We start from the raw sequence: 22,410 nt of genomic DNA on the forward strand, positions 1-22,410 counted from the left end.
GCTGACACCGATGAACCCTGAGCCTGCAGGACAGCTTGAATTTCTTTGGAACTTGATTGGGGTTGCTAATCCACCATCTGGACTATCCTGAGTTGCAACCTTTCATCAATTTTTCTTGATAATGTTGTGCATCGTGGACAAAGGAACATCAAGATCTCTGGAGATGGACTTGTAACCTTGAGATTGTTGATATTTTTCATCAATTTTGGGGTTCTCAAGTCCTCAGATAGTTCTCTTCTCCTCTTTCTGTTCTGGATGCTTTTTTTTTTAATTAAAGTAATTTTTATTGAAATTTTCAATACAAAAAGGAAAAACAAAAAAGAAAACAACAACCCGCAATAGAGGTACATACACCTCTAACCCCGATCTCCCCTTCCCCCCAGTTTACAACCCCAATGCAAACAATATTTTAATGGTAAAATGGTACAGCTGATTACATATAGTGCCGCTCCCAAAATTGTTACAATAGTACAAAGGAAGATAACAACAACAGGTTAATATAAGTCTCAGTTAAAGAGCTACATATCTGAAGTCTCCTTATTGTAAGCCAAATCAAATAATCATGTAATAATCTCTGTCAGAGTCAAATCTTGTTCCAACTTTATATCTTCGTATCAAGATAGACCCAACCTAAACCTGGTCAGGTCTCTCGATGCAAGACCAGAATGATCAATCCAACATGCCCATATTTTTTCAAATTTGGAAATAGAATCTCTCTTGCGATATATACTTTTTCCAAATTAACTAGTCAGTTAATTTTGATTACATATTCTGCAATTGAGGGGGTTTGGTGGGAGATCCAACTGTTCTGGATGCTTACTATGTCACATACAGACACGCAATGCAATGACTGAGTCAACGTGTCCCCTTTTAATCTGGTTTCAGGTGTGATTTTCAAGTTGCCCACACCTGTTACTTGTCACAGGTGAATTTGAATGAGCAACACATGCTTGAAACAAAATCGTTTACCCACAAATCTGGAAAAGTGATAACAATTTTGTCAGGCCTATTTTCGGTGTTCCGTAAGAAATTATGATCAATCTACCTTTTTTCCTTTACTTTTTATGTTGTTCCAATAGGCACAAAAAACATATGTATAACAAAAAGTGTAATTGCAATAATTTTCTGGGAGAAATACTCAATTTTCTGGTACAATTTCAAAGGTGTCAACACTTTCTGCCATGAGTGTGTGTATATATATATATATATATATATATATATATATATAAAAATTCAGAAAAATTGGAGGCAGCAGACCGCTTGTAGTGAAAAAAAGAGCTATTTAATTAGACCAAAAGCCTTTTGGGCTTATTAAATAGCTCTTTTTTTCACTACAAACAGTTTGCTGCCTCCAATTTTTATGGATTTCTATACTTGAGGTTTGGTATTTGCCTGGGGAGCTCTGCAACCGGACTCTTTCTTTGTGCTGCTCTAATTTTCTTCTTTTTAAATAGATAGATAGACAGATAGACGTGTTAAGTGACAGGATGCATACCAGGTTTTTTCAACACTTCTTCTTCATCTCCAACCTCATCTTCTGTCACCTCGGATCCAGTTGTGTAGTCGTCCTCTTCTGATAGCAGACACTGCTGCTTCTAAGACAGAAAACACTTTTATGTAAAAAAAAAAAAAATAAACAAAAAACTGTATGATGAGTTATTTTATATTTAGATATCTGACTATGCATCTTTACCTCCATTACATGTAGAATACCTTTTTTAAATTTTTATTTTTTTTTTCCTTTCCTTGTTGTCAGGCTAGCGGCTTGATAAATAGGAAAACATCCCCTTTTGGAACTGAATATTTCAACTGTGATGGATTATGATATTGCCAACCCATTAGGTGCTGGATGAGAATCAGATTTGTCTGCAGTTGTAACAAGCAAAGTGTGAACAATGCATCATTGAAAAATCTGCTCCTTCTACTTACCAGCTGCAGACTGAAGTTCTTTAATGAAAGAAACTAATACCCCCCAAATATAGGGAAAGAGAAAGAAAGGAATGAAAGACAAGGTAGAGAGAGAAGAAACATTAGACTGGAGATAAGTGAATAACACAATATACAAGACTTTGCAAGGCAAAACATTGAGAATTCTAGAAAATTTGCATTAAGGAGGGTGTAAACTTTTTACAAGAATTTTTTTTATGAGATATGCACCCTAAAAATAAAATGATTATATCGCTTGCTGTCTGGATCTCCAGCAATGAGCTGTAATCCGGGGTGGAACTGGACTTCAAGTATTATTTTCATTCCAGGTCATCTAAAATGGCGTTTCACGGTGCAATCTGAAATCAATGGCTCATCCATGTAATATACAGACGTGCTGGGTCATCCAGAGATGCTTTTTCAAGCCTGTGAATGAGAGATTTCCCAGAATTCCCCTAAGGGCTCATACTCACTTGCAAGAGACTTGCATGATTCTCATGCGAGTCTCTCGCTTGAAAACCTGGCACTGCCGCCGGCACTGGGACTGGAGTGTGCGGCGGCACAGAAATACATGTAGCCACACGCTCCGGTCCGAGTGCCGTCGGCAGTGCCAGGTTCTCATGCGAGAGACTCGCACAAGAATCGTGCGAGTCTCTTGCAAGTGAGTATGAGCCCTAATATGATATTTGACAGAGATTCTAACCCAGACAATGACCCTGGAGGACCCTCACTTCTGTCCTCAGCAGTATTGTTCTTCCATTTTAGGCCTAGTTTCTGAGTCTGAGAAATGTCAAGAAATTCTAAGCCATATTTGGTCCCCTTTTCCCTTTCTTTTGGATGTAGCCCCAGCCCATTTATATCTAGTCATTCATAGTTTCATAGTTTTAAGGTTTAAGGATGACTTAAGTCCATCTAATTCAACCTACAACCTAACATATTGATCCAGAGAAAGGCAAAAACCTCATGGGGCTGACATTAATAGCTCTATATTAGGGGGAAAATTCCTTCCCGACTCCATATGGCAATCAGACTAGTTCCCTGGATCAACGTCCCATAACAGTGCCCATAAACTGTAATATTATATTTATCAAGAAAGGCATCCCTTCTTGAATTTTAGTAGAGAATAAACCATTTATCATTTTTGTCCCGTTCTGTTATCAGAAAGTACTACTACTGGTGAGGATAATGTTCTCTGTGTGAGGGATATAACTTGCATACAGTATGAGGCAGACTCACCGCATTAATCTCCCCAGTCTTCTGTCCGCATGCCATGCTTGGCTCTATGAGGACATCACATTCAAGACTTTTATCTTGGCTTAGGCTAATCCCAGAGTCCCTGTGCAGAATCACAACACTATAATATAAGCCACTGGAGATAAATAAATGATCACAAACTGTGAAAACTTATCAGACAAAACCTTTTACCCATTTGAGTCTTTAGAAAAAGGCACAACTATAATCTCCCTCCTCTGTAAGAGGTCACTCAGCACCTCCAAAGAAGAACTCTTTGGTGCATCTCCTCCTCCGGGTAAGCCAATGACATGGTCTCGGACCTTACAGCCCTGGTAGGCAAGAAAGCAGATTTTAATCATTCCTTTTATTACACCATTGATCAGATCAAACTACTCAAAAATCTATATTTTTTTTGCAATGATAACTGGGTTCAAATTCACCAAGGACATCTGCATGGAGTATGGTGTTCATGTGTTTGCTTAGGTTTCCTCTGGGTTACTCCAACACTCCAAAAATATACAAAAAAAGTTAATTTGATTTCTATGACATTGCCCCCACTATAATATGATGTACAATAACAAATTATATTGTGGTACCATGTTAGCCAGAAAAAGCGATGTGAATACTTTTCTGCCCAATGAAAATTATTCACACCCTAGTATATTAGAAATAGGTTAAAGGGGTTATCAAGGACATTATTTTTTCCTATGGGATTAAGAACTTACCCTCAGATAGTTGCTAACTACCTGCCTATTCTGACCTTCGACAATATCTCCTGGCTCAGGCGGCGATTCTTCTGCTTCCTTTGACTTCATGTCAACAGAGCAGCTTCTCCTCTTCCACTCTGCTCTGTTGACTGGGAGTCACCGCTGACGTCATGCTGATTGACAGCCGGCTCAGGGTAATGCAGCGGTGAGCTGGCTGTCAATCAGCACAACATTGGCAGGGATGCCCTTTCAACAGAGCAGAGTGGAAGAGAAGGAGCTGCTCTGTTGAAGTGACGTCACCGAAATCGGGAGAACTCCCATCAAGATCAGTCCAATACTGCTCTGAGCGGAGGGAGATTTTCATAGGGCATCACAGGCATGTAGTTAGCAACTACCTACTGATAAATGCTTAGTCCCATAGGTCAGGAATAGTCCTGGATAAGCCCTTTAAGTAGATTGGGAGCCCAACTGGAGACAGGAACTAAACTGTATGGTGATAACCTCTGTACAGTGGTGCGGAATCTGTTGGCGCTACATAAAAAAATGGGAAATAAATAAAAAACAAACATTCCAAATACCACTCAGCTATCTATCCTACAATGTCCCTTAAGAACTATGCCATGAAATTACATCCCTCAAGATTTCATCACTCAATTTGCTTACATATTCCACAATCTACTCAGTAGCAACTAAATAAACGTGCGCGGTTGGAAAGCTCTTTGAAAAATGCCTTACACACTGCGTTATAGGCAATCCGTTGACGGACTGCGTTACACCACAGTATAACGCGGTGTAACACAGTCCGTTAATGCCGCCATTAAGCCCCATTGTCGGGTGCATCGCGACGCATGCAGTAAAGCGACACGCGGTCGCGATGAGCCGTCATTCGCTGACGGAGCCTCGGACGCGGCCTGCAGCGTCACAAATTCATCTGCGCTAGCGGGTATAGCATAACGCGATCGCGTTATGCTATACCGTTAGCAGCCCGTTAACGCTATGCTTTGAACGGGCTGCTAAAATGTGATGTGAACCTGGCCTTAGTTCTTAGAACACTGTAGAGCTTGTCACAATCAGGTGACAGGTTTCATGGGCTCCAAAACTAGACATTCCATTTACATGAGCAAATAACCCGGCCTATTTACATGCTAAAATTATTGAGGCGTTTCTGTACGAATGATTCTTCTCACATGATTGATAGATCCCCATAGTTACAATTGTTGATGGTTGGTGATCCCTGTTTCATGGTGGGATTTTCTGCCAACCAACAATGTTTCAATGACAGATGATAATTTGGTCATTTGATTGCAGGACATGTTTTTCTGGGGCAATGATCAGGAACGAACACTTGTAAGGGTGACTAGTGTCTCCTATTAAATTCCATGGGCTGTGTGTGGTTATTTACCTATTACATACAGTATCTATACCACGCCACAACACACACGGCAGGTATCAGCATGGCCGTTCTCACCTTTGGAAGCTGTGCAGGGTCAAATCTGAGGACTTTTTGATTACAGCAGGGATAGACCCCAGTGCCTGGGGAATCGAGGGAATATGAAGCTGGCTCAGGATGATACTGACAATGAGACAACTCATTCAACAGGAACGTCTGAAAGTGATAAACACAAAGTATTTATTCCATTTTCTTCCTCAATATCTTGTTCAGTTTCCCGATATCATTTATGAAATACTTTGAGGAGGTGAAGAGAAAATATAAACATACCATTGCACTATCCCATATACCTACAGAGCAATGTCTTAAAGTGTAAAGGCCACCTTGCATATTAGATAGCTGCTGGCCGAACGATGGTTTGGCTGGCAGCCATCTCAGCCAACTCTCTCATACACAGGAGCACTATTTCGGATGAGCCCTCCTGTGTTCTCTATGGACATCAAGGTTTTTCTTTGGGAGAACAAAGTGATCTGTAGTCTAATATGGGACATGCCAAATTGTCATCTTCCTCGACAATCAGTTGTCCGGGGCCACCATACACATTAAAGCGTTGGCTGAAGCCGTAGATATTGGCGGGTTCGACCAACTTTAGTGTAATGTGTATGGGGCCCTAACGCTCACATGTCATAAATACAGTTTTGTACCAGGTGCTAAAACGAAGGAGAAGTGCTAAGATGATAAGTGATCTCCTCCGAGATTGCAGACGGGGTTCACAACCTTTCTATTGAAATCTATGAAAATCTGATAACAAACTCTCCTCTGGGACAAAGATGGTTCCTTAAAGGAGTATTCTGAAGCTTAGATGTTATCCCCTATTCATGGCAGCTGGGACTCACATTGATCTTGAGAGTGTGAGGCTATGTGCACACGTAGATTTTGTTCCTGCAGATTTTTCCGCGCGGTTTTCTAAAAATCTGCAGGTAAAAAGACCTGCCGTTTACCTGCGGATTAGCCTGCGGTTTAGCCCTGCGGTTTCACAACTCTACAATGGAGAAGGTGTGAAACCGCAGCGGAATCCTCACAAAGAATTGACATGCTGTGGATTTGAACCCGCAGCAAATCCGCGTGGAAAAATCCGCAGCATGTGCACAGCGTTTTTCAGATTACCATTGAAAACAATGGTAGTGTACAGCGCAGCAGAAACTACTGCGGACCCGCAGAACCTGAAATGCTGCGGATCCGCAGCAGAATCCGCACCGTGTGCACATAGCCTGAATGGATCAGAGGTGGATCAGGCACATATCCATTCTTATGGGAAAGACAAGACCAGCCGTGCACATCGCTCATCTCTCTCAGGTGGTCCCAGTAAAGGGGTTGTCCGGTCTTAAACTACAAGCCTGCAGTCACTCTATGTGCTTGCAGATTTATAAATCCTCACATTGTGCGCATTGAGGATTCTCCGATGCTGGAGGTCATGTGACGATTTGCATACTTCTGGCCACATTCCGAGTAGACTGTATCTGGCCTCGTTCAATACATTTGTATCGGGCAAGGCGGCGCCCACCTGGTCGTGACCGCATGTATGCAAATCACATAGTTGAGATCACATGACTGCCCACTCCCAGCACCTGCCTCGGAGAATCCACACAGTGCACAGTGCATGTTCTATGAGGATTCACAAGCCTGCAGGAGTGACTGCAAACTTGTAGCTTAAAGGAGATATCCAGGACTTTAAAAAAAAAACACTCACCTGCTTACATCTGGAGCAGCTGAGCCAATTGATAGTGCCCCACAAACGCCAGTAAACATCTCGCCAAGACTTCAGCTCCTCAAATAAACTTGTCAGATAATCATGAACATCCCAAATTTTGTCCCTATTAATTCCATGCAGATTATAAATAGAATTAGTTCACATGTATTAGCATTTCTTGTATAATATAATGACACTCCTATTACTCAAAGGGAACCTGTCATGTTGAAAATGGTATCTGATCTGCAGGCAGGATGTTACAGAGCAGGAGGAGCCCATCAGATTGACTGACATTTCAGTAAAACCTTGCAGTTTATTCAATGAAATCCAGTGGGCGGTCCCAGTGATTGGCAGTCTCGCCTATATGACTGTGTCATATTTCTGTATCAATTGTGGATCAGGTGATGTTTTCATGTACTTATGGTTGTTCTGGTGATTTGCCCATGTAGTGATGATGGTTCTGGTGCTGTATTCATCACCTGAACCATAGTCAGTACATGAAATCAAAACTAAAATCATCATCAGTACATAAATGAAATACCAGAGCCATCAATAGTACATAAATACCGCAGCAGAACTATAATCAGTAAATAAATAGGTCCCTAGAACCACCATCAGTGCATGAATACGACACCAGAAACACCATTGGTGCTTGCATACATCACTACAACCAACATCACTACATGAATACATCACCAAGCTTAGTACAGCAATCATCTGTAATGTCAAGTCAGGCGCATGTACATGTGTATCTCCTGAACCTACAACTCCCAGTATATCCTTGACAATAATAAGGAGATGCTGGAAGATGTTGTTATCAGTTTTATCAGACTGCAAACCATACAGGAACAGCAGTGTCAACTGCTGGGGTATCGACTGTTGGGGTGACCTTACACATTAGTCTGTCAGCCGAAGACATTGATATTGGCGGATTTTGGCCAACGTTAATCTAATGTGTATGAGGACCGCTAGGCTCTATTGATGTGGCATGCTTACTAGTGCAATCTCAGCTGTGTCCCTCCCAGGATAAGAATAGGCAGTTAGATCAGTTGATGACAAGGAAATGTAAAGGGCAAAGTAAAGCCACGTTCACACTCTGCAAAAAATTTTTAGCTGCAGATTTGGTCACAAATACAATACAAAGCGAGGGAAAAAAAAGTTTGATCCAATGAAGAGGCTAAGGTTTCCATATATAAAATGTAGCTTTTATTTAAAGTTATTAAATTGGTATATTCATTCTGTGTCAAGCACTAGAACACATAAACACATAGAAACCTTAGCCTCTTTTTTGGATCAAACTTTTTTCCCTTGACAGTTATAGCTGCGGCGTGCGTGGCTCCGGGCTACATCGGAGAGAACATATCCATGCTGGTAAGCTGACATCCACTTTTTTCTTAAATACAATAAAAGGTACACTTTAAACTTTCCGGCAACCCCTTCTAACTTGGTGCTGATGTGTGAGTCAATGTGTGGCTCTCAAAAAGAACACAATTTGCCAGGTCATCCCCATGCTAATAGTGGGCTCAGATACACTCCAGACTAAAGCCCCCCATACACCTTAGATAGCCGTCAGTCGAACCATTGTTCATTCGTTGGCTGAGTGCTCCTATATTCTCTACGAGAGGGCTGCTGTCAGGCATCCCTTGTGGCTTATCTCACTGAGATGAATTCAAAATCACACATGTCAGATCCTCAACTCCCCAAACATTCATCTTTCGGGCCCCTCCATTCACAATAGACTGTTGGCCGAACCTGTCAATATTAGTGGATTTGGCTGACATTAGTCTAACATGTATGGATGGCGGTAGAGTGAACATGTTTGGTCACAGAGTGTGAAGGAGAGAATAGCTAATGAAATCAATTATTAACCTTACATAAGCTAGTTCAAATGTGGTGTGGCAAGATGGCGTCTGCATCCAGGAACTACACCCTGGAATCCTTGGAATGTGAGGTGGATACACTGAAGACCATATATGGAACAGACCTAAAATGACCTATCACAGACTGACACGATAGCTGCTGAGAAGCTGTGCTATGCCCTCTTTCTGCCTGCTACATGATCTTTTGTTTGTACTAATAAAGTTCAGTTCTGTGCCAGTTCTTGCCGAGAGAGGAGCATACATCTGGCCGTGCGTCCGATGTCTTTCTTTTATGCATGCATTTGGCTCATATTTATCAGGTCAGGGGCAGGCAATCACTAAGATCTCACCTTAGGAGATCACCCCAACAATAACTCTGTAGACAAGTCTATAACTCCACCTTTTGGACTACTTTCACTGCAATTACAATTTCTTTAAAATACCCTAAAAGGGTTATCAGTTTTTCTGATTAAGTCTGCAGTCACTCTATCCCAGTAAATTCTTCGGAATTCCGACACCGTAAGGTGTGCACGCTGTCAGGATTCTCCAGTATTGCTGATGAGAGTGAGCGGTCACGTGACTGCAAGTAAGTTATTGCAAAACACAAGCCGCGGAGACACCATCACATGTTTCTCAACGCAAGCAATGACTAGCCAGGTCTTTCCCCGGGAAGGAACAACCACGGGAAGGGCAGTCTCCAGTGAAGGAAACCACCTATGCCAAAACATGGTATCCATCCACAGACAGCTGTTTCGGGGTATTGCCCCTCATCAGTGTGGAGTAGGAAACTGGCTAGTAGGAGCAATGCCTAGTAGAAGACTGTGAAAAATGAGGATGAATGAACTCATGGAGATCAACATCCAACACTGCGGAGACACCATCACATGTTTCTCAACGCAGTGATTCTAGAGCAATGCCCCCATCCCTTATGGGAAATATGTAAAACATGCAAAACACAAGCCGCGGAGACACCATCATTAGATTACTTGTGTTTATTCAGTGCGCTTTTTTACATGTGTTTTATTGTCTTTTTGACCCTGGGGTTTTGTCTGTTTTTGGCATGTTATGTTTGAAATAAAACTGCTTTATTTTTGATACTTGGCTTTGACAAAACTTTATTGATAAAAACAACACATGTAACCTGCACATGGTTTTAACTGCAGATTTTTTGTGTCTAATGCATGTCTATGAAGATGATCTGCACAGAAAACTCAGCGTAAGAAAAATTGACATGTTGCGGATTTGAAATGTGCAAAGCAGGTCAGTTTACACAAAGAGTCACAAACTAACAGTCGTCACTTAATGAATTCATCTCAAGAATATAGGACAGTCTAGGCCAGAACTGAGATAAGGTGGCTCTGACGCTTTCGGCACATCACACTGTAGCAGGCGATCAGCCTCTAACATATACCACACATTTACAATGGAAATCGGGCTCCTTCTTTGCCCTGAATCACGGTTCATAAATAACCCAGAGCCGTCACGACACAAGGTAAGGCGGTGGTCTGTGTCTGGTTTGTCGTACACTTTAGTTATCCCGTACTTGGTGCCAGTACTGAGAAAGGTAACGTCAGAGGTGAATATACCTGATGTGAAAGTAAACAATATTTCCATACTGGTCGATGTTGATTTTCCCAGGCAGACAGGCGATCTTCTGTTCAACGTCCTTTGTCAGCAGCTTCTTACACAAACAACATCTAAAAGGGATATGTACACATCAGTCTCTACTGCAACCAATCTACATTCACCTAGGGAAACCCACGCTAGCCTTATATAAGGGTATTTACCTATATAGTGTCCCGGCATTGGCTGGAGAATCCGGATTTTTATACTCTTGATCAAACAGCCTTTCAATTTTCTTGCAGAATATTTTGCTGATAAAACAAAATATCAGAAGCTCAAAAAATAATTTGCATTTTTTTTTCAGGATTATTTTATTTATGTGAAACTTTTTTTTTTTAATGCGCCAGGACTCATTGAAAAAGCTGGTAACTACAGCTTCACCGCCCGCAGTGAATGATAACTCTTCTTGCATGCACTGCTACAGAAAAAACTGTCAATCACTCAGTGTGAACAGAGCAAGCAGGACTCGCAAGCAAGACTTGCAAGCAAGACTCGCAAGGAAGACTCGCATGCAGGACTCGAAAGAAGGACTTGCAACCAGGACTCGCAATCAAGACTCGCAAGCAGGACTCGCACGAAGGACTCACACGAAGGACTCACACGAAGGACTGGCAAGCTTTCCCAAAAAGTCCTGGAAGTAGATTTAAGATCTACTGTAAAAGATCACTAAAACAATATATCCCGGAGCTCATTATTTTCCCATTTATCTTAAAGGGAGTCTGCCACCCTCAACATGCAAATTCAGCTACTTAAACATTTGTATAGGGAGCTTAGCCCCTATTATCATGCCAGAAATTTATATTTTTTCGGTGTAGTTGTAGATAAATTACCTTTTTTTCTATATGCAAATGAGGGTGCTTAGGCGTGGCCTATAACTTCGTGCACCGTCACACCCTCTTATTTGCATACCCAGCATCATCCCTGGGCTTAAATGACTGTGCTTGCTATCTCATAGCTCAAATGCCTGGTCCTCCTCATGCGCACTGACACTGGAGGAGCCCTGAGGCGCACTCAGTGCAGGTGCGGGCACACTTTGATCTGAGACAAGTGGTGGCCACCGGCTGGCAGGTGATGAAGATCACAGTTTTGCCACATTCACACTGAATGCATGCCCATCCGAATACTAGCGCGTCACTGTGCTCCTTCAGTGTTGGTGCGCACATGCGGGAACAGGGATTTGAGTTTAGGGAGCGCTCGCTGTGAGGAAGCAAGCACTGTTAATCCCGATCAGGGACAGTGATAGATATGTAGGTGTAACGGTGCGCCGAGCCATAGTCCACACCAAGGGGGCATGCTCAATAGAATTAAATTCATATGGGCTAAAAGTGAATTTATCTACAATGCTAAAATGTATATTACTGGTATGATTGTTATCGGGGCGAAGTGCCCAAATTAGCGGTTTAATTTACATGTTGCGGGTCACTGAATCTCTTTAAACCATTGTCACGTGGACCCGTCCTGTGTGATGCGACCAGCAGGCCGGTAACTAAAATAACAGGACGCGGCACATGATACTGTCATGTGTGACTCGGCTCGCAGGCCGGTATCTAAAACAACAAGACAAGGGGTAGGGAAACAGTTACAACTGTGGGCCCTGCGATAGGGAAAGGGGACGTGGAGACCTCCTGCACTCCCGAGTCAGTGTCCCTAATGCTCCTAACGTTTGCTATGCCGGTTCCGCACTGGGGGCCGATCACGAACCTGTCACCCTAGCACACCCTACACCTATCCCTTGCTAGGGAGCTGGGTGGCACAGGCACTGGCCCCACCGCTGTACTAATACACACTAAGGAGAAACACAAACAGGGAAACACAACTTAGCTTTACTCTGTTGCACTTGCTCCTGGCAACAGAGTCCACCACCAGCATGCAGCTCTCCTCCTGAATCGCTGCCACCAAGCTCTGTCAGAGCTACAAGGAAATCCCCTATGATTCCTTTCACACCAGGGCTAAGACAGTGCTGCAAGGAACGCTCTCCAGCTCCTTCCTCCACCAAGGATGGTTGAAATGAACTCTATCACCAACCCTGATTGCAACACCTGTGACTCTTTTATAGCAGAGCCAGCAATCACACCTGCATTCTAATCATGTGCACTTAACTAAGAAACCAGAGTGCAATGACGCTCACCACCACCGGGGAGAAACTTAGAACAAACGACACCACAGTGCAACAATCCTAATGGCCACCGGGGGTAAAAACCCACCTAAAGCACAGCTTAGGAAAAAAAAGGTTAACTGTGCTTTATATCAGTCCTGATCCAGCATGGATCATGACAACCATCAGATAGGAGCACCATATCATTGTTTTTTTTCACCTCTTAAACTTGTCTTTCTTGTCTTTGATGTCATCTGCTTCATTGTGTGTGAAGAGATCTGTAATCCTTGTGAGGAGGTTTGCATTGATGCAGTTCATATTGCATGGAGTGGATACTATAGCGCTCATGTTTTTGTGACAGAAGTGAATGCATTTTTCTACCTATGGAAAGGAAAAAATAAGAATATACTAGAAATGCTGCTGTCGTTAGGAGCGCTCCTGCTCGGCCCTTATGTACACTGGTGTCGGCGGACACAAGGTGAGCCTTTATTACGGAGACAGGATAGGGCCGTCCTGATTGGGTGCACCTTGTCGTGGTGGGATGGATTTTATGCTTTTTAGATCAAAATAGTGTTAACTAAGTACCCTACGTTATTTACATGAAGCTGCAGAAAAAAAATCATGTTTTCCTTGGTTTTTATTGCGTTTTTTTGCGGTGGTATTGGCATGCTAGATTTGTCTCTTGCATACGCTGATAAATTTAGTGTTGAAAAAAAAATCCTATTCCAAAAAACCTGATACCTGTGTTTTTGGTGTGTTTTTATTCAGCGTTTTTTCACCACCCATTCAAGTTAATGGGTGAAACACGCTGAAAAAACGCTGAAAAAACGCTGAAAGAAGTGACATGGTCCATGTCCAAAAAATCATGCAATGCACAAAATGCTGATGGCAAAAAAACAAATGTGTGTGCATGTGATTTCTGAAATCTCATAGGCTCTGCTGGTATTGTAACACGCCGCTGAAAATTAGCATTAAAAAACACATAAAAAAGCAGCAAAAATGCCCAGTGTAAATTTAGCCTTATTCCCCTTACAGCCCCAGCAACAAAGCTCCCAAAGCCCACGGGTCTCAAGTAACTTATGGGCAGCTGATCATGAGTCGCCTAACCATGTGACCACTGCAGCCCATCATTCAACTTGGAATGATCACGTGATTAGGCAGCACATAATCTGCTGGAAGTAAGTGAAATCCAGCAGAGAATGGAAAGTCGGGGCTACAGTGGCAGGTGGATTACACAAGTTGTTACTGGTTAGTCCATAATTTTACAACATTATCTGCTTTTAGGAAAAATACTTACTATACAACCCCTTTAAGACCCAACTCTAAATTCAAAACACTGAGAAAGTTCAGAGGGTCTTAGAAATCTATATTTTGCCATTCCTCTATTATGTCTACTGAAACAGCATTAATACATTGTCATCTGGGTGTTACCATTCCCCCTTGTCAATGACAAATGTGTCTAGACACAGTTTCTTTCAACTGCAGATCGGCAAAGATCAGTACCCTATGGCACCAATTTATCCAATTTATCGAGACTGGTACTGCTCACACCGGTCTTGATGAGGAGGTGTGCTGGAGTCCTGATTCATTAACATGCGCGCACCTCGTAGTGAATCAGCACTGTCGAACAACTCAGGGACTAGAGTAAGAACAGTGGCATAAGGAATGCCACTGCTCGTCATGAATTTGATGAGCCTTGGGTTGCCACACCCCCTTAAAACCCCGGTCGTCCACTTAGTCGAAGCTGGGCAAAAATGGCATTAGAACGCCAGAAGCCGCAACATTTTAGCGCAACCTTGCTTGTCGCCGAAAGTTTGCAACATTTCAAAACTTTTTACTCCACAAGTCCGATGTAAAAGCTTTAATGGACCATGCCAATGATTCAAATAGCCATTGTACAGGAATTCCCCTGTCTAAGCCTCTGCTCCACATTCCTGCACTCAGCCAAGGAAAGTCCATACTCGGATTGCTTGAATATAGTGTATGGAACTTGTTGAGCAGCAGTTGGAAGCAGCTTCTAAAAGGAGCACAAATTGGGCATTGAAACAGCTCTGCCATATACTGTAGTGTTTGGAAGAGAAGGAAGCAAAATAAGGTAATGAATGATATTACAAAAATTCATAACTTTGCAAAAGGCTAATCAATAACTACATTAAAAAAGTCTAGTTAAGGGGCCTTTACACATAGCGATATCGCTAACAATATTGCTAAAGCATCACTGATTTGGTGACGCAGCAGCGATATCGCTATGTGTGATACTTACCTCCGACCGGCTCCCCCGCTGTCCATCGCTGATTGCGCGAGATCGCGCAGCTCCATTTCTCGTCGGGCGCTTCCTGCTGGGCTTCCTGCTGGCGCCGATGAGCGACGCGTGGACGCGGACGGGAGGACGTCAGGATTGCCGCGTCTGAAAGGTAAGTAATGACCGCTAGATCGCTGCTACATCGCTGCTGAGATCTTCCTGTGTGGCAGCTCACTAGCGACCATTTAGCGATGCACCAGCGATCCTGACCGCGTCATATCGCTGGTCGGGATCGCTGGTGCATCGCTAAATGAAAAGGGGCCTTTACTCTTGAAAATGTTTGCAATTATGTTACATAAAACTAGAAGATACTATTGTAAAAATAAATTTGTAACCACAAAACTCAAGTGGTGAAAAATACTTAGGATTCTTTAAGGGGCCGTTACCGTTCAATTAAACTTCTCCTCTGACTACAGTTTATGATGCTTTCTACCCATGACCAAATTATTGCTGCATATCGATTTAGGAAGAAAAAGAGGCAGTGGAGCCTTTCTTTACTTACTAGTGAATCCATCTTTAAAAATTCAGACGAGATTAATATTGAAATAACATTTCCAGGTTCTGAAACAGAAGACATTGACATTCAGATAGAGCCTTACCCAACACACGTAGTTTTTTTTTTAGTGATGAGGGAACGTGTTTGGAGAGTTTCCTGATGTAATGATTTCCAGTTAAACTAGACTCAGAAGTAACATTTACCACCTATCCACAAAATAGGCAAGAAATGTAAGATCAATGGAGGTGAATACGGAGACTTCCACCGATCAGTTCAGCAGCTGAGCATGCACTCTGCGGCTCTGATGAAAGCAATCAGTGATGTACCCGGGTCTATAAAGTGTGAATGAAATGGCAGCGCACATGCGTGACCGCCGCACCATACAAATGCAGCTTCTACCATACAGCCTAGTGAAATGCAGCCATTAATTTAATTCCTGTAGCATTGAGGACCTGTAACATACAGAAAACTTAAGGAAATTTGAGGACCAAAGTAAAAATCCTAATGGCCATGGTATTTTACTAATCATGAAAATTAGCCGGGAGTTTAAAGAAGACGTGGCGCCCTCTATCCCTGATTACGCAGTTTTAGGAGTTTGTTTTATTTATAAATCCATTCTACGGTTGTTCCAGACATACGGGCCTTTTTAGTTAGTGCTGCTTTTTATGGTCTTTACCAAGGGGGCGTTACTCACATGGTAATAATAGAGAATAGCCATGCCCCTTTAATAAAAATAAAAAAACCCATAAAATTAACACTCACGAAAAAGGCCCATATCTCTGGAACCGTATGGTGGATTTTAGAAACAAAAACCCATAAAATAGCACATTCAAGGACACATTGGGAATAATATAAGAGCAAAACTTGGACACTTCTGACCTGCTGACAGTTCCTCTATATGCTGAATGTGGTCACCGAATGTGATGCGCAGAGAGCCCACGCTTTTTGGTACATGTGATGTTTGCATTTAGTTTAGCTTTTACTATTATTATTAAAACCAAAACGGAAATAAAACGAAACGATACTAACCCAGCTTTGGTACGTCCAGTTGGTCACCTTCATTTGAGTTCCGCTTGACATACTTTATCAGCCAGTTAAAGATCTCAACATCACAATGGACAGAGATGTCAACCTCCTCCCATCGCTGGGCGTCGGTAGACAAGTATTCCGCAAAGTACTTCATCTCAGATATGAGCAGATCCCGCGGACACATAAAGTCTTCCCTGAGGTTCTTGGCTTCATCACATACATGAATCACCATGTTTGGCCTTAAAAAGAGGGAAGTTAAGAATCCGTTCTTACCCATCACGCGCTAGGTTTAGGTTGTGTCCATGTTGTGAATGCTAGAGGGGTTGGCCACTACTACGTTCAATCATTTTCTTAATGTGTCCAGGATGGGAGGAAAATATATGGACAACCCCTTTAACTTTTTCATACTAATAAAAATGCAGTTGCACGCCATTATATTTTGCAAATTTGGATTTATGTGCATCTCTATGTATATATCTGTATGCAAGATATTACAATGTGGTACTGCATGTGACTTTTGTAAGAACTATTAGAAGCAGACATCTGGCCATAAATACATCACACAACATTAAATTACATCTACTGCTGCGGTTCTCGGTCATTACTGGTAATCTGCAGGAAGGAGCGATCAATGCTAATAAACTTTACTGTTTTAGATCGCAAAGAAACAGATTTGGATTGGCTTTGGATTGTTTTCTCATGTTGAGTGTTTTACGCAAATGGAGATCCTTGGATTAGAGAAGAAGAACCAAAGCAATAACAGTTATGAGCTTTCACATATTATAGGGATGACATGAAAATCAAGTATCAACAGAACATATTCATTTAAATAAAATGTGAATTTAGTGTAAAACACTATTTTTTTTAAAGTTCAATAAACCCAAATATCGGATCACCCCAGTCCAAGATGGGATCTGCTCAATGGAAGCATTGTGAGTTTTTTTAATGACGTCTGCATTAAAGCCTTGAGATGATGGATGCCATTGTGAGGCCAGAGTCACACAAGCGTATCGGACAAGTGCTATCTGCTTTTTTATCAGATAGCACTCGGACCAATGTTATTGAATGGGGCAGTGCTGATGACCAATTTTTTTCACTCACAGAATCTGACTGTGAAAACAATCACAAGTGCTGCGATTTCACTCTGAAATCAGATGAGGTTTACCCATTCAAGTCTATGGGTGCGTAAGTCTATGGGTGCATGGAAAACATTGGATTGTTGATGGGGCGTGACTGAAGACGTCATGCCGACTGACAGCCGGCTCCCCTCTGCCTAACTGTGGAAAGCCAACTGTCAATCAGTCTGATGCCGGCAGTCACGCCCCTTTGACAGAGCGGCTCGAAAGAAGAAGAGTAGAAGAAGAGCTCCTTTGTTGACATGAAGCAGCAGAATAGAATCGCCGGTAGGAGCGGTCCGTGACTGTTCTCAGCCAGCGTCGGGTAGAACAAGAAGGTAGTTAGCAACTATCTGCCTGATAGTTCTTAGGATCATAGTAAAAAACGTAAAATACATCCGGAAAACCCCATTAACAATCTGTAGTACTTCACACAGCGTCATCTACTGTGCGCTCAAGATAGAAGTTAGCATAAGCCTGCAGCTGTGGTACTCCAAACATTGCATGTTGAACTTTGTTATTTTTATAAGCTACCCCCGTTATACTAAGAATAATACTTCAAATATTCAAGATCACATAAGTGGACAGAGTTGTTGGATTGGCTGCCGTTTGCATCAGTGCTTTTTTCAATAATTTACTAATGGTTACCGTACTTCCTTGGTAAATAATTCCGATATTTGGGGATTTTCTCACAGAGGTGATGTTCACACAAGACCTTTCACAAATTAATTGACTAGAACATATTTAATTATCATCACAATGACACATACACATACCCATGGCGTCCTTCTGTACTTTCTTCATCCAGTGATGGAGATTTACCATTTTCTGTAGGACATTTTCTTGTTGAAGAAGCACCAGATCTTCCTAAATAAAAGAAATATCATTGCTAGGTGTAATTACGTAACTTTGGGATATAAAACAAAAGGAGATATGTAACATATTAGGGGTGGAATATGGAGATGGCGAAAAGGGAAATTGCGCACGGTTTTCTGCTAAGAGGGCTATGTGCGCTGCTAACCATACTGTGTGCGCAATTATTAGGCAAGCGAGTACTTTGATCATATCATCATTTTCTTGCAGATCTTCCAACTCAACACTGTATAAACTCGATAGCTTATTGGATGAAGCCGATCAGCTGATGTGTACACACGTGGCCAAAATTCTTCGTACCCCTCGTTTAAAGGGAATCTGTCACCTATTTTTTCGTATATAAGCTGCAGCCACGGCCATCAGGGGCTTATCTACAGCATTCCATAATGATGTTACCACGGCTGGTCAGGAGACAAATCTCCAGGAGTGGACTCTCTGGACCGTGGCACCGAGGGGCCCCGGGCGAGCTGCCAGGTGGAGCCGACCCCTATACAGGGATCGTTAGGAGCAGGCCCAGGGGTTCGGGTACCACGATAGCCGGTGCCGAGAGGGACGGCTCAGGACGGACTGGAGTAGGAGTGCGGGACTGAAGAGTAGACAACAGAGCGGAATCACTGGAGAGTAGACCGGAGTAGGACTGCAGGACTGGAGCATAGACAACAGGACAGAGCAGGAACACGGGAGGCAGGACTGGAGTAGGACTGTAGGACTGGAGTGTGGATAGCAGGATGGAGCAGGAACACCGGAGGCAGGACTGGCGTAGGACTGGCGTGTGGATAGCTGAATGGAGCAGGAACACTGGAGGCAGGACTGGAGTAGGACTGAAGGACTGAAGTGTGGACAGCAGGGTGGAGCAGGAACACCAGAGGCAGGACTGGAGTAGGACTGAAGGACTGGAGTATGGATAGCAAGATGGAGCAGGAACACCGGAGGAAGGACTGGAGTAGGACTGAAGTGTGGATAGCAGGGTGGAGCAGGAACACCGGAGGCAGGACTGGAGTAGGACTGAAGGACTAGAGTGTGGATAGCAGGATGGAGCAGGAACACCGGAGGCAGGACTGGAGTAGGACTGAAGGACTGGAGTGAGGATAGCAGGGTGGAGCAGGAACACCGGAGGCAGGACTGGAGTAGGACTGAAGGACTGGAGTGAGGATAGCAGGGTGGAGCAGGAACACCGGAGGCAGGACTGGAGTGTAGATAGCTGGACCTACGGAGCACCGGACTGCGGGGCTACTGCAGGGACCACGGAAGGCAGGACTGCGAGACTGCAGAGAGCACACGAGGAAACAGGGCCCAGTGTGCTAGCAAACACAACGATCAGGCGCCTCCCTCAGGGGGGAGTGGCCTGATATGGCCCTGTCAGGTCTGCCATTGGTCCGTAGGTGCTTCCGGGTCAGGGCATTGCCGGAGCACAAGTAACAGGAGGGAGGCGCGCCTGCGGCATATGGTGCATGCGCAGCGTCGGACTGGCCCACCGGGGAACCGGAGGATTCTCCGGTGGACCCTGGCATCTGGTGGGCCCTGGCACCTGCTGGCATACAGGGCCAGCAGTTGCCTAGGGCCCCCGCTGCTCCAGGGGCCCCCAGCCAGTGGTGTGTCGCACACCATGCAGCTGCTATGGGGGCCCCTGCCAGCGGAGCAGCAGCGGGTGTCAGGAGGCAGGAGCCCCTGTCCCCGCTGCTAAAGAGAAATGAATATCATTTCACAGTCTCCACCCCCAGAGGCCCCGCCCCCAGCCCAGTAAGCCGCTCTGCATCAGGGCCGGCGCCGCCCTCAGTCCTCTCTGCTCCTGGCTCACAGCCAGTGCGCGATGACGTCACTACATCGCGCACCCGCTGTGTGTCTGGCAGAGGGGGCAGCTCCTGACACTGAAGCCGGGATCAGCGTGGGAGCGAGGAGGAGAGGTGAGTATTGTGTTTTGGTTTTTTTTTATATCTCTCTCGCTCTCTCTATCTGTCTCTCTCTATCTATCTATCTATCTATCTATCTCTATTTCTCTATATATCTCTCTCTCTATCTCTCTTATATCTATCTATCTTTCTATCTCTATCTATTATCTATATCTATCTATCTCTATATCTATCTCTATCTATTATCTATATCTATATCTATCGCTCTACCTTTATATCTATCTTTCTATCTCTACATCTATCTCTATATCTATCTATCTATCTCTATATCTTTCTATATATATCTCTATATCTATCTATTATGTCTATCTATCTCTATATCTATCTATCTTACTCTATCTATCTCTATAGCTATTATCTCTATATTTATTATCTATCTAGCTACCATCTATATCTATCTATCTTTATCTATATATATATCTCTATCTAATATCTATATCTATCTATCTCTATACCTATCTATCTATTTATCTATCCGTTATCTTTCTCTATATCTTTTCTCTGTATCTATCTATCTCTATATCTATATCTCTCGCTATCTATCTCTCTATCTCTATATCTATATCTATCTCTATATCTATCTTTATATCTATATCTATATATCTATCTCTATCTATCTCTATATCTATCTCTATTTCTCTCTATATCTATCTCTATATCTCTATAGCTATCTATCTATATATCTCTATCTATCTCTATATCTATCTCTCTGTATATCTATCTATCGCTCTATCTCTATATCTATATATCTATCTATCTTTATCTATTTATCTCTATATCTATATCTATCTATCTATATATATATATATATATATCTATTATCTCTATATCTATATCTATTTCTCTCTAGTCTCTATATCTCTCTCTATATCTATCTATCTATTTATCTCTATCTCTATATCTATATATCTATCTATCTTTCTCTATTTATCTCTATATCTTTTCTCTGTATCTCTCTCTATATCTATCTATCTCTATATATATCTATTTCTCTCTATATCTCTCTCTATATCTATCTATCTATTTATCTCTATCTCTATATCTATCTCTCTGTATATCTATCTATCTTTCTATCTCTATATCTATCTCTATATCTATCTATCTTTCTCTATCTATCTATCTATCTATCTCTATCTATTATCTATATCTATCTCTATCTATCGTTCTATCTCTATATCTATCTTTCTATCTCTACATCTATCTCTATATCTATCTTTCTATCTATATCTATCTATATCTATATCTATCTATCTAGCTCTATTATCTATATCTACCTATCATCTCTATATCTATCTGTTATCTCTATATTTATTATCTATCTTTATCTATCTATCTCTATTATCTATATCTATATCTATCTCTCTATCTATTTATCTATCTCTGTATCTATCTCTCTCTATATCTATCTCTATCTACCGCTCTCTCTATCTCTATCTCTCTTTATATCTATATCTATCTATCTATCTCTATATCTATTATCTCTATATCTATCTACCTATCTATCTCTATATCAATCTCTATATATATATCTGTTTCTCTCTATATCTATCTCTATATCTCTCTCTATAGCTATCTATATATTATCTCTATATCTATCTATATATTATCTCTAGATCTATCTATCTATCTATCTCTATATCTATCTATCTATCTCTATATCTATCTATCTCTATATATATCTATTATCTCTATATCTATATCTATTTCTCTCTATATCTCTCTCTATATCTATCTATCTATCTATCTATCTATTTATCTCTATCTCTATATCTATCTCTCTGTATATCTATCTATCTTTCTATCTCTATATCTATCTCTATATCTATCTATCTTTCTCTATCTATCTATCTATTTATCTCTATCTATTATCTATATCTATCTCTATCTATCGCTCTATCTCTATATCTATCTTTCTATCTCTATATCTATCTTTCTATCTATATCTATCTATATCTATATCTATCTATCTATCTCTATTATCTATATCTACCTATCTCTATATCTTTCTATCTTACTCTATCTCTATATCTATCTGTTATCTCTATATTTATTATCTATATCTATATCTATCTCTCTATCTATTTATCTACCGGTATCTCTGT

General features: G+C 41.9%; 1 protein-coding gene across 6 annotated transcripts in view; it reads right to left on the reverse strand.

The window, feature by feature from the left end:
* Nucleotides 1-22,410, reverse strand: part of SANBR (SANT and BTB domain regulator of CSR) — a 114,364-nt gene that overhangs the window by 43,424 nt on the left and 48,530 nt on the right. For 5 of the 6 annotated variants that reach the window (XR_012227720.1, XM_073565042.1, XM_073565040.1 and 2 more), the window contains 12 exons: nt 18,302-18,392; nt 16,411-16,649; nt 15,388-15,446; nt 12,804-12,964; nt 10,653-10,739; nt 10,452-10,562; nt 7,007-7,130; nt 5,335-5,472; nt 3,352-3,488; nt 3,163-3,262; nt 1,930-1,962; nt 1,496-1,595 (listed from right to left, as the gene is read on the reverse strand). Coding sequence is in view for 5 of the 6 variants with exons in the window: in XM_073565042.1 (XP_073421143.1) it covers nt 1,496-1,595; nt 1,930-1,962; nt 3,163-3,262; nt 3,352-3,488; nt 5,335-5,472; nt 7,007-7,130; nt 10,452-10,562; nt 10,653-10,739; nt 12,804-12,964; nt 15,388-15,446; nt 16,411-16,649; nt 18,302-18,392 (1,380 nt within the window). In the remaining variant the exon portion in view is untranslated. The remainder of the gene's footprint in view (nt 1-1,495; nt 1,596-1,929; nt 1,963-3,162; nt 3,263-3,351; nt 3,489-5,334; nt 5,473-7,006; nt 7,131-10,451; nt 10,563-10,652; nt 10,740-12,803; nt 12,965-15,387; nt 15,447-16,410; nt 16,650-18,301; nt 18,393-22,410) is intronic. The other variant, XM_073565044.1, reaches the window with a different exon arrangement.

This window comes from Dendrobates tinctorius, unplaced genomic scaffold (genome assembly GCF_039654945.1).
Source record: "Dendrobates tinctorius isolate UK_male_01 unplaced genomic scaffold, ASM3965494v1 ptg000518l, whole genome shotgun sequence".
Classification (NCBI taxonomy): Eukaryota; Metazoa; Chordata; class Amphibia; order Anura; family Dendrobatidae; genus Dendrobates; species Dendrobates tinctorius.